Source organism: Verticillium dahliae, genomic scaffold, assembly GCF_000150675.1.
Source record: "Verticillium dahliae VdLs.17 supercont1.21 genomic scaffold, whole genome shotgun sequence".
In the NCBI taxonomy this organism is placed as follows: domain Eukaryota; kingdom Fungi; phylum Ascomycota; class Sordariomycetes; order Glomerellales; family Plectosphaerellaceae; genus Verticillium; species Verticillium dahliae.
The window spans coordinates 289,954-302,703 of NW_009276924.1; the positions used below are offsets into that span (position 1 = coordinate 289,954).

General features: G+C 55.6%; 2 protein-coding genes across 2 annotated transcripts; one reads left to right on the forward strand and one right to left on the reverse strand.

The window, feature by feature from the left end:
* Window positions 1-268: 268 nt before the first annotated feature.
* Window positions 269-3,343, reverse strand: VDAG_08591 (chitin synthase; the record flags this gene model as incomplete). The annotated part of the gene is made up of 3 exons (XM_009652900.1): window positions 269-587; window positions 639-3,158; window positions 3,260-3,343. The coding sequence occupies 3 exons, from the start codon at window positions 3,341-3,343 to the stop codon at window positions 450-452; spliced, it is 2,742 nt and encodes a 913-aa protein (XP_009651195.1). The 3' UTR covers window positions 269-449.
* Window positions 3,344-7,216: 3,873 nt separating this feature from the next.
* VDAG_08592 (uncharacterized protein) lies at window positions 7,217-9,221 on the forward strand (the record flags this gene model as incomplete). Its single annotated transcript, XM_009652901.1, has 2 exons — window positions 7,217-7,859; window positions 8,005-9,221. Exons 1-2 carry the CDS (start codon window positions 7,805-7,807, stop codon window positions 9,219-9,221), a joined length of 1,272 nt encoding a protein of 423 aa, XP_009651196.1. The 5' UTR covers window positions 7,217-7,804.
* Window positions 9,222-12,750: the final 3,529 nt, after the last annotated feature.

The following is a 12,750-nucleotide window of genomic DNA, read 5'->3' on the forward strand; positions in this document are numbered from 1 at the left end:
TGGTAGGGGGGGGGGGGGGGGGTTCAGTGATGCCATCCATCCCTGCCTTATCAGCGATAAGGCAGGAGTCAAAGACATTGTCAACTCATCCGAAGATATTCCGAAGGTACATCCATCATCAAGGTAGCACGATTCGTAGCACGATCCAAGCAACCGTCACTGCACATTATGAATAACGAAAAAAGACCTGAATATTTATCTTCATGTACTGCAAAAAAGGTTTGGTACCCCGGTGATCCTACACATAGTCTTTTTTGGTGGCCAAAGATTGGGAATAGTTTTGTGCCTTATTACTGTAAAACCACTTTGGTACAACACAAAAAACGCCGCCGAGTCCTTCTAGTGAACCACACAGCTTGTACAAACTTTCCTCGAGAATCCATAATCGTAAGGTACAGAGCTGCCGCGAGGGGAAGCCTGTGCTTGTGCTTTGGCGTGTAAGACCCAGCTTACCGCCTGGCAATGCAGCACATGATGCCGGTCTTGCCCAAGAACCAGAGGAAACCGGTGAAACGAACCAGCGCCAGCACAGCCGTGGAGTACAGCAGGAAGGAGAAGAAGGCCGCGGAACGTCCATTGGGGTCGTCCTAGAACACGTGTTAGCTCAGCACGGCGAGACAGGATATTGCAGCACTTACGGAGAAACCAAAAGCGTTGAAGTCGTCAGTAGTGATGAAGACAATGAGAGCCGCGTTGGAGAAGAGCCAAGAAACGACCAGGCCAGTACGGAAAGACTTGTAAGAGTCCTCGACATCCCGCTTCTCAACCTCCTCGACCTCCTTGAAAGGCTCGAGGGCACGGCGCACAGTCTGCTCGAATTGGCTGTCGATATCCTCCTGCGGCTTGTCGATTTCCTCAACAACTGCCTCCTCGCCCTTCTCACCCTTGCTGATGTGAGCAGAAGGCAGAGCCTCGGCCTTGTCTGATCCCTTGGTACCCCAAGACACGTCATGCCAGTTGTTGAATGCGTACACCATGAGAATGTTAATGTACGTCGACATCAGAACCAGGTAGTAGGGGAAAGAGTGGAACATGTGCCAGGGATCAAGGTACATGAACGAGGCAATAAAGTTGAGGCCGTAAATCGTGACAAGGGCAACAAGAATAACACCAGCCGCGTTGTCTCCTCCGAAGAAACTGTCGACAAAAGCCTTGCCAGATTCGAGGCTGATTTGGTCGCCGATAGGTGTGTTGAAAGCCCTGGCAACAAGATATCCCGAAAGCACGAGGATGTAGGTCTGGATGAAGCCGAAGACAATGAATGACGCAATGTAGGTAAACTTGGATCCTTTGGGACGGTTACCCAGAGCCAGAACAAACTGGATGACGAGGAAAGCCAGGTAAAGATATTGGAGAATAGAGTTGATGATGGGCGTTGCGCTGTCGCCGAAGGGCCAGGCAGTGTGTGCCGATGAGTCTGCAGACGCCTCCGTCGGTGTGCCGACAAGGTTCATGATGATAGACGTGGTCAGGTAGTACGAGGCCAAACTGAACCAGGTGAAGATGACGTTCAGGACGTTGTAGATAAGCTGGATGTGGAAGAAGAACATGCGGATGAGGTTGTGGCCACTCTTGTACATACGCCCGAAGTGCATCAGGGAGTAAAGAGAGGCGGCGAATGAACCGTTGAGCCAACGACGACGCTGGCTGATGAATTCAGCGGCGCCCTCGGGAACGTCGGTCTCGCCCTTGGCAGCCTTGATGTAGCTCAAGTGCCATTTCTGGCCTGCTTTGGCGACGAGCTCGAAGCAGAGAATTCGATCCTCAGCCAAGAACATGTTCTTCTTGAAAATGTTCATGCCGTCGATGCCCTTCTTCCCAAGAATCTTGGACAGAGTGTGATCGCCGTGGAAGTACTGCTCCAAGGGCCGACCCATAATGGCTCGGAAACGATAGGCAGAGAAGGCACCAGGCAAGACGGAAACGTAGCCGAAAGAGCTCTCGAGAGGCTTGTCCAGAATGTTGGAAATCTTGTACTCGAAGTTCTGGACGGCAACCAGAGGGTTCAGCAGCTTCTTGCCGCCCTTGCCCAGCATGGCGTGAATCTCACCACAGGCACCGCCAAGATCCTTGTCGTTGTAGAATCCCTCCCACAGTGCGAGAAGCGAACGCGGGCTGGGCTTGGTACCCGCATCGAGCAGGATGCAGATTTCAGGGTTCAGGATGCGACCAAAGGCGTTGAAGAGCCACCTGTGCGAGTTGATCTTCTTGCTGTTCTTGCCCTTGAGACAGAAGATGAACTGAACCGGGGGGAGAGTCGAAGGGCCATCATCGACTGGGCGGATGAGCTGCTGGTTGGGAGTAACCGAGAGCTGACTGGTGTACTCAAAGATATGCGCGATGGTCTCCTTGCCGTCAACGTCCTTCTTGACGACTCCGTCTTGGTAGATACCGACCGTGGCGAGCACGTCAAGAACATTCTTGTCAGCCTTCTCGATACCGTCGAAAACAAGACAGACGACAATCTTCTGCCAGGCAGGGCCACCCTTGTTCCAGAATGTTGACTTTTTCAGGTTGACAATGTCTCGAATGTTCTGCATCACACCATGCAGCGTTCTAGACAGCAGGTTTTTGTCTTCATTGTAGTACGTGATAGCGATGAGGACTTCGGTGTGTCGGTTGTACATGCGAGGCCGCAGATCGTATCCGTTCTTCAGTGTGAAGTCGTTAGGGTCGCAGGTTGCGGCAGTGTAGCGCATCTTCATGAACTCCTCGCTACCGCCCTCGACATCGCGATACTTGGGCTGCACGGCATTCTTGATGGCACTGGGTACAGGATAGTCGATGCTGAGGACGGAACCCTGCTGGAGCTTGATCTTCCTGGTTGCGTAGCGCTTGAGACCGCCGGTCTGGGCACCAGGCTGCTGACGGCGGACCCAGCTCTCGTCCGTATCGACGGTCGAGGCAGGCCGGCCATAGCCGAAGCCACCATTCTGAGGGTCAAGCTCTTGGCTATAGCCCGTGCCAACGCCAAAATTGTCGGGGGGAGGGGCAGGAGTTCGCGAGCCAGCATCCGGAGCATACGATTCTGTCAAGCTATAGGCCGAGACCGGACGGGCTGGTGGTTCTTGTGCACCGAGATGGTGTTCGTAGGGGGAAGTGCCGCGGGCATGAGGGTCGCGGAGGAGGGATTGGCCAACATCATCAACACCTTCGTCCTGAGGAGGCAAGTGATACTGTGTGCGACGTACATGTTAGCCATTGTGTTGGTTGACGAGTACGTCTGAAAGAAGTCGGAAGGGGCATGATGGAAGCTTACCCTGCTGCCGTTGCCGCTCCCGGGTGGAAGGTCCTGCAAATCGTGACCTTCGTAGTCGTTGGGCCCGCCGCCGCGGTAAGCCATTGTTATTAAGGTTCGAGGAGGTTTATTGTAACGTCAGACGGGTCGATGTGGAGGTGAGGAGACGCTGTGAAGATAGAGTCGCAACAGCAACGTCAAATTGAATATCTCCGCGTCCAGGTTCAATGCCGACGCAGCAGTATCACCAGTTGGTATTTTCGTCTTAGAATATCGTAGGCGAAAGGGTGTGCAGCAGTTGTCAAGGAGGAACGGCTGGCCCCTGATGAAAAAGAGTGGTGTGATGAAGATACAACAAGTGCAGGGCTCACCACCTAGGGAAGAAAAGGTGGGAATGAGTGATGTTTGGTACAGTTTTCAGGGTGTAGGGGAGAAAGGGGGAAGAGGAGGCTTTGTGCGATCTGGGCAGGACGTGGACGAGACAACAGCTAAAAGAGGGTCTACGGGGAAGATGGTGTGAATCTGGGATGATGGCGTTGTGTTGGTGCTTGGTGACTGGCGGGCTGCTGATGCTGATGGGCACTGCACCTGCAAGAACCAGGCTAGCCTGGGTCGTCCCGGTGCGAAATGGTACCTAACAGGCAAGGTAAAGTCAACTGTGAGTGACATCTGAGCCGTCCATCAGCTCCAGCTGTGGCTGAGCTTGCATCATGCTCTTTTTTCGGCCTCTCATCAACTGGTTCAGCGGGCTGCTTCGGATGCTCCGTTGCCTTGGGCACGAGTACGGAAATTTCCACCAGAGCAGTCCAAGCCCGCTTCCCATTGCCCTCAATATCCCGCCATGCCGCCTCGTGAAAAACCTGCACATGGTACACGATGCCTAGACGGCCCAGAGGCGAAGGTACTTGCAGCCCAGTACCGGCACTGAATCCCCGTCATCGCGGCGGCGGCAAGCAGCGGGTACACCACAGTACATACGCGACACAGACCTGCTTCCCCCCCAGCATGCACTGCCCAGAAAAGAAAAAAGCGGGACTCAGGAGGCACTACGTCACGCCCCGGCCCTCGGGTGGCCCTTGCGAGCCCGGCGGAGAGCGAAGAGCGAAGATCGCCTCCCACGCTCTATGCTGGTGCGATGCATCCACCGTGCTTTTCTGCCTTGTCTTCCAAGCCCGGTCCTGCTGGGATTTTTTTTTTCTCTCATCGAGGGCCCGCCCAGCGTTGCATTGGAAGAAGTGGCTGGCATCGGGTTGATTTAGAAGTCGGCGTGAGCGATGATGCAAGCTACGAATACCTGCCTCCTACCTGACGCAAGTACCCGAGGCTCCAGTCGTTATTGGCGTTGGCACCGCAGCAAGCAAGCATTCCTGCAGCTGGGGAATTCCAGGTTCAGCTTCGAGGTTTTCTGCCAGTACCTAGGTAGGCAAGGTAGGTACCTAGTGTTCAGAGGCAAGGCACAATCCACACAGACACAGCGCCCACAGTACCTGTGCACACTGCGCCCTGTCCACTGCAATCCACAGACAGTAGGGGCGAGTAAGTCATCACCAATCCAGTTTCCGCGACGATCGCAAGTACCTACCTGCCCAACCCCTTTCCCAGATGAACAGACACTGTGCCATGTTAGTGGACCCTCCTGAATGCTGTGCCAGCAGTGACCAGGGCGAAGTACTGCCCGCCAGGCCTGGCTTCAGGGTTCCTCCAGCGCCAGAGCGGCATGCTGAAACACCCTCTTGTGGCGCTAGTCAGTCTTGGGCGGCCTCTACAGGCTTCAGTGGTCCTTTGGTCCTCTTGTCCCATTGCTTGTCTGCGTTTCATCGGCCGGAGCAAAGCGGGCAAGAGACGCATCTCATGTCGTTTGCAAAATCAAGACGCGAAGGCCCGATATCCTCCATCATCAAAGCATCAAGAGGAAATGCAGAGGTTGGCCCATGGTAGCGATAGGTAGCCAGCAAAACGCGGTGGCTCGGAAGGAATACGAGCTCTGGCCTGGCTCGTGTTTGCCTGCAAGAAACAGGCCAGTAGCGATTCGTGCTTGGTCCAAAAATAGCAAGATGAGATAGGGGCTGATCATCGCCTTCGCCTCGCAAGAAAGAAACAGACCTCAATGGACTGGCATTGTCTGACTGTGAAAGAGAGGAGGCGGTGCACGTGAGACTCCCTTTTCCTCGCATCTCAGCCACGAAAACCTTTGACCATGGTCTGCACCAAGCCTTCCATCGCGGCTTTTACCATGTAGTCGTCACCCAGCATGCTGAAGCCTTTCAGGGGCGGCGAAACCAAAAAGCCTGACGCATGAATGGATCGACAATAAGCTCTCCCTAGATCTTGAACCTACGCTTCCATCTTAGCATTATATGGGCACATACCCATAGAACTCTCTGCGATGCACAGTGATCTCTTCCGGTCACGTGCATTGTTGGGACATTGACAACTGTCACCAATCCTGCACAAATCGTGGGTCTCCTTTGTAGCACTGTCAGATTTCTGTCACCAGATTGACAGAGACACTCTACAAGATTGAACGTCATCCAACAGCTGCCGTCTCAAGCCAGGCGCCGCAGCAGTCAAGCTGCCACATGCTCCATTTTCAGATTACGTGTCACGGCAATCGTGCCGGCGGAAGGAAGACACGGGGATCGACCTGTCCAGACTGGTTTGTCCAGGAAGAACAGTCGTGGCCTCGGTTGTCAAGCGGCGGCATGCCCACATGACAAAGCGGCGCCTGTCTCTACAGCGTCTCTTCAGCGTCTCTTCAGTGGTTACATTCTGCATGTGGTCGAGATGTACGGCACGGTCGGGGTCCAGCCAGAGGCACCTATGGCAGTCCGAGGGTCACCGGTGATATTGTGGTGTGGGCGATCATTGACGAAATAGTCGCTCAAAACTTGGCGAAGTTGAAGGTTCTGCAGCCCCTATGTGAGTTCAAACCTCCAAAGGGCTATGATGTTCACGTCTTGCTATGGTAATTGGACCCTGTGTCCGCGTGTTTGAAAACCCCGCCATGGATCCAACAGTTGTCTCTGGCGTGGAGACGATCAACAGAGCACATAACATGGACGGGTCTAGACTCCGAGTCCCTTTGGGGTCGCGCGAAGGATACTACGATCTTGGTAAAGACAAATTGACACAAAGATGAGCAACAAGGGTCTGTGGACCACCGAATTGAATTCCCATCCGTCTCTCAGAGGAGATCCCAGAGGAGAGAACCGCGATTGATCTTGTCTACATGTAGAAGACCAACGCGAGCGCACGCTCACGATCCACCCCCGAAAGGGAGGGAACGGCACGTCTTCCAGGCTGGCCTCGGTCGGTCTGACCTCTCAAACAGGTCCGTCGAGGAACGGGGAACACTTGAGTGCGGCAGCATCGTCTTCCCGCTGTCCTACAGTACTGTACAGCAGGAGCGTCCCAGGAGGGCAGGCGGACAGGGGCTGGTGGAGAAAGATGGAAGCAGGTTAGAAGGTTTAGCCAATCATGAGCGGGTACCAGAGTAAGAGACAGTGCCACCAGACCAGGCCAGACCAATCAACCTTGAAAGTTCAGTGTGCTGCGTTTCGCTAAAACGCAGCCCCTTTGCGGAGCCCAATCTCGAGACGGTCCTCTAGCGGGGGTAAAGCGTCCTCAGGCGTTGTTGAGCAACTCTTTCCAGCGGGCTGACACCTGTAGGTTGCCCGCCAATGCACCACCGTAATCGCCTAATGCCACCGTTGACAGGGGCTGTAGCAATACCGGACACGACGGGCCCAAGGTCCAGTCGCCTGTTGGTCCATTGCATGGTAACTTCCCCCCCTCCTCTTCCTACCCCCTTGCCTCCTGCCTTTGGCTTTTGTTCAACAGCCCAGCTGCGTCTGGCCAGGCCCCCCTCCCCAGATTCGACTCCTTGCCTTGTCTTGTCTGTTCGTCCGTCTCTTCTCATCTCCTTACCTTTTCCCTTTACACGACACCATCAGGTCCCGTCGCCGTCATCAAGCATCTCGAACAACATCTGAGACCGACAACACTTTGAATCTGGATCCCGCCGTCAATCACTCTTCCAGTCACCCGAGGTTCAGCCCTCTGATGCTATTTTCATTCTCTTATTCCGTCGCATAGTCGTGGTCGCAAGCCACGTACATCCCGACCGACCCTTACGCCAACCCATCCCCTCGAGCTAGTCTCACCATCCACTCGTTACGCACCGCGAATTCCCTCGTCCGGCTTCCATTCCAACCCTTCCTGAGGAACGCCTCACCACCATTCCATACGCCTATTCAGAGCATAGTCTCCTATTTCATTCGTTTCATCTTTTCGCATTCATCGTCTCACGACGTCGCTTTTTCAGACTTCTCTGCAGCTACCGCCGAACGTCGCGGTTGTCGTTCGACAGTCGACCTCGCACTCTTGGCTATCTGACTCGGACCCTCGACTGTCTTGCGATCGACACTCTTCAGCCATCTGGCGATCGACACTCTTCAGCCATCTGGCGATCGACAATCTTCGACCGTTTGTCTCCGTCACGACGATCTAAGCCCTGACACCACATCGGTTCACCCAGAGCAGCACCACCCCAGGATTGTCACAGTCATGGCTGCATCCGACTCGAACCTCTACTTTCGTTCTCTCGAGGAGCTCTCCTCCGGTACGTTGCTTGATTGAACCACGATCGCCAGCGATAGCATCTCCCTCATCGTTTTGCTGTCTTGCTAACACGTTCTTCGTAGCTCTTCTTGCGCCCAGGCAGGCAGGCTGCATCGAGTGTGAGAATAGCGGACTGACATGTCAAGGTGTCACATGCTCTTCGGGCGAAGTCTGCACCTTCACTGTTCCAACATGCAATTCGTGCGCCAAAGCTGTATGCCGCAAGGACGCGACAGTCGCTCCCGAAGACAAGAGCGACAAGAAGCCCAATACGGGTGCCATCGCGGGAGGTGTCGTGGGTGGCGTCATTGCCATCGCCGTCGTAACCTATCTAGTCTGGAGATTCTGTATCAAGCCTCGACGTCAGCACCAGATCGCACAGGAATCCTACGAGGATGAGCCCGACCACAGAGTCGAGGCCGAAAAGGAATTCGGTGCCCGCCGCGACAAGCGCTCATCAGTCCACACGGTCCACTCGATCGCTTCGACGGTTCTCACACGCGCCTCCAACATCATACAGATCGCCTACATCCCCGGTGTTACGAATCGCGCTACACCGACTTCGCCAACTCTGCTCGTACCCCCAGTCCCGCCCATCCCCATGCACGCCTCAAGCCTCGCCTCTAGCAGCCCCAGCTACGAGGACCAGCACTTCTTTGTGCCCGGCGATCTACGGGATTCTACGTACTCTGGTCTGTCTGGGGATAGCGATCGCATGTCCTACGCTCGCACCTCTTACGCTCCTCGCTCCAGCATTGCTCCAAGCATTGCCTCTACCATCTACGGCAAGAATGCCGTCGTCGTGGCCCCAGCGCAGACTGGTATGAGGGCAAAGGCTGCCATGGTCAGCGTCAAATCCATGGGTGGCTCGGCCGGCGGCGAGGTTACACCTCCCGTCCCGAGCATTGACTACGGCAAGTTCGATGCTGCCAAGCCTAGGGACAGCACATTCAGCGTTGGCTCGACATTCCTCAACAATGCGAGCACCACGACGGCTACTCAGGGCCGCGCCCAAGTCATCCGTCTTGGAAGCGGTAACCAGGTGAAGCAGGTCAGCGTTGGCTCCAGAACAGACGACGAATCGTCCGTGACTGCCGGCCGGACAGCCTCGAGCTCAACTTCTATTCGTGACTCCAACGCCGTCACCGTCATTGACGAGAGCCCTTCGGTTGATCAAGGTCCCTTTTCCGATCCCCCAAGCATTGGGCCTCGCCAGAGCACAACGAGCCTGAGTGCCGTGATCGAAGAGGCGACGAAGCGGGCGGCACAAGGACCCGACAGGAAATCGAAACGCCAGAGCGTCCAGGAGCGTCACGAGCGCGGTACCAGCCCATTCGGCGACGAGCACGCGACAAGGGACTAGACTCTTGGAAATCACTTGGTTCAACGTCTAGCAAAATATGATACATCGTCGTATATTCAATGGACATGGCTACGAGAAGACTTGCCGTCTTGCGCCATTTTCATCGTTGATTTGAATTTCGGGAGCTCTTGTTGGGAGCGAATCTTCGAGCCTGCATTGTGCAGGAATTATTGGGGTTTTGGATGGGATATGGAACTCGTTTGGATCGGGAACCTACGGCGTCATCGGATCTTCTTTTGTTTTTACCCCAAGGAAAGGGGCACGCAATGGCACGTGCTAAACGTCTTGTCTTCTACCCTTGAATATGAAGCATGACCCAAGATCAACAGTTCATGATAACTCGTGTCACCACTGGATACCTTGACCATGCCTGCCTGGGTCCCGCCTGGCTAGTATACGGAAACTCGACCCTCCCCCGCACGCACAGGACGGGTTCGAGTCGAAGCCTCTACCTCTTACTCCGCGATGCCTTGATTCCATGACGAGACGTTGGCGCCCCGTTGATTTGGTCGACCAGCCCGCGAAGCCATGCTATGCCATGCCCCGTCAGGAAGCCCAGGCTTCGTTGAGCTTGCAACGAGCATGTCACACAGTATGACAATATTGCATGCGGAGCTGTCCGCTTTCGCCGACGAGGTCCACGTCAAGTGCATGCGTTGCGTCAAGCGAGAGAGTACGAGGCCTTTCACCTCGCGACACCTGGCGCGGGGAAGGTCTTGTCTGATCGTTCGGACCGTTCGGACCGGCCGGCGCGGGGGGGTTCCGCAGGCCACGCCGCTGCGTCTCGCGGCATCGTGTACATGTATGCTACAACCCGAGGTTGGGGGGGTGCGTAGCCGGCGTCCTTCCTGCAAGCGGCGTCCGTCGGCTCTCGTAGGAAGAATGGAGGCCAGGGCCAGGGGCTTGCATTACCAGTAGGGATTTCTGTCCTTTTATTTTCCTCTTTCGGTTCGAGTGATTGGCCGTCGCGAGCTTGTTCGTTGCGGGCGGAATGCCTGGAGCCGGGTTTACGGCGTGTGTTACATGGCGGGGAAAGAAGGGGGGAGGAGGGGGACGCGACAGGGACAGCGTCGTTTCTATGTCTTTTGGAACATATATCTGCGTGCGTTACATGCTGAGGTACGTTACTTGTTACTAAGTAAGGTAGCTAGACTATCACTTCCGCAAACGCGGCATGGGGGCGGCTGAAAGTAAGCCAGCGGCCTTGCAACGAGGCACCGTGTGGTTTTCCATCGAATGTGACTTGACTTGGCCCATGACGCAGGCCGCCTCGTGGTTGCTCGGTCACTGTAACCCTCTCAAAAGGATGTCAGACTTGCCGTCCTCAGGCTTTTGGGGGAGGGGGGAGGGGGACGAGTATTTCGACATGCCGGTCAGCTCGGCCTGCAGGGAGGGAACAGGCTGGCCTGAATCGCAACGTTGGACTTGAAAGCTACATGTACACTGGTGAAGGCTACGATGGCAAGCTCCGTCGTCCTGCGGTAACATAGTTCCCCCCCCCCACTGCCCCTCCCAGAGACGAGACCCACGAGCCATAAGGCTGGTGGCAGCTCCCGCAGTCTTGGCATTCGTCGCGCTCCCGGTCCACGCTTGACCAAGAACAGGCTTCACATATAGGGGGGGGGGGGGGGCGAAAGGGAGGGAAAAAAAGCCGGAGGGGGCGTTTTTTTGGTTTTCGCCATGCCTGCGGCTGGAACGCGTTTATCGATGAAGCAGGGGCGGGCGGGAGAGTGCTCCGACTCCGTCGGTCGACATAAAGACGGCCCGTCCTATCAACGCGTGGGCTCGCCTACGTGGTTGCGGTGTGCTTGCCTGGTCTGCCGACAAGGGAAGCTCCTCAGGATGTCTTCCCCGACCCTTGCTGCCACTGATGACATTTGGAGTCTTGTCTCTTCCCCCCCCCCCCCCTTCGCCTTGCCTCGCCTCCCCTTCCCTTCCCGCCCGTGTCCCCTCACCCCAACAAGCCTTGAGCAGGGTGTCGTCAACCATGACGGAACGACGAGGGGAGCCAGCGAAGCAGCCACTGCAGAACCGAACCATTCACCCCCACATCAGCCATGCGAAGCCACTGCCTTGGTGCTGAAGCCTCTATCAAAAAGGACAATATCATTACGCAGCCAGCTGAGACAAGAGGACCCTGAGGAGTTCCCCCCAAAGGTCCAAGTCATGGCCCGCCCCTCACCTTGGTATACAAGGTATACTCCCCCTCGCCCACCGCCGTTTCTGGGCCTGGGTCGGGCTCCTGGCCACATCCCGGGCACGTGGGGGGGTTTCAAAGGATAGATAGAACAAGGTGCTCTCATCGGATCCTGCGTTTGGTTCGTACGTGCGTAGAGGATCATCTCGGTGAAAGTTGGAGAACCACGCTCGGTGACTGATGATCGACACTGCGAGTACCGGAAGCGATGACGCTAGGAAAAGCGCGGAGATTCAATTGCCAGCGAAACATGTTGATCATGCATGGAAACGGGAGAAGGGCCGTGGAATCTTCGTCTCGAGGGGGGCTTGGGGGGCTAGGTGAAGGTATGATCCGCCTCCTCCGCTCGGTAGGGGTCCCAGGAATTCTGTACGTGCTCGCCCTCGAGAGAAGAAGAGGCGGCTCTCCTCGCGTTCTCTTGGAAAAGACGATAACGCCGAAGCGAGAAGCGAGAAGCGAGAAGCGAGAAGCGAGAAGCAGCTAGGGTGAGGAACGTGATGGAAGGATGTGATGAGCAGCATGGAAGACGACCAGAGAAGCGTTGACACCAGACCGTGGGGGGCGGGAGAGAGAGCTGGCAGATGGATACCTACTAGGTAGGTAGGTAAGGTAGCTAAGGTATGGCGCGAGACGACCTCCACAGCACACAAGGTGCCGAACACAGGCGCCTTCGCCATGCAGCTAGCAAGCGCCTAAAGTAGTCCCTCGCACCTGCCCAAAGCGAGGAGGGAATACACCAAAATCCCAAGGTACCTAGATACAGTACCTACCTAGGTAGGTACCAAGAGTACCTAGCAATTTGGTCTGTTGTGTTGGGAGTTGAACCCCACGCTGTCAGATGTCAGAAGGGGTCCGAAAATCCGAAAGGGTTGCACCAGACAGGAGCGGATCTTCATCAAGTTTTTTATTTGAATTTTTTTATTTCCTTTCATCGTTCGTCGGTGGACGCGTCCATGTTCTCTTGAGGAGTCCTGAGGAGGTAGATAGCTACCCAAGGTAGGATAGACGTGGGCTGTCTACAGAAGCTAAACCGGGAGGCCGGAGGCTCATCCGTCCTCGTCACCCTTCCCATTGGCATCATGCAAACTCAAACACTCCAGCCTCGGCTGAGAAAAGCTGCGAATCGACTAGGCCGGGGGGCACGTCCTTTCCCTCGGGACGGTCGCAATGTCTCGGAGCCTCTGAACCCCTCGCCAGGAGACTTTACTGCCACAGGCTACAGGCAGTGAAATGAGGTTTCGACGGCACTCCAGCATGGGACAAGGTTGAGGCACCTGTCCCATCTCCGTAGCGTCGTTGTAAGCAATCACGATGTAAGCAGAGGAGGAGCAA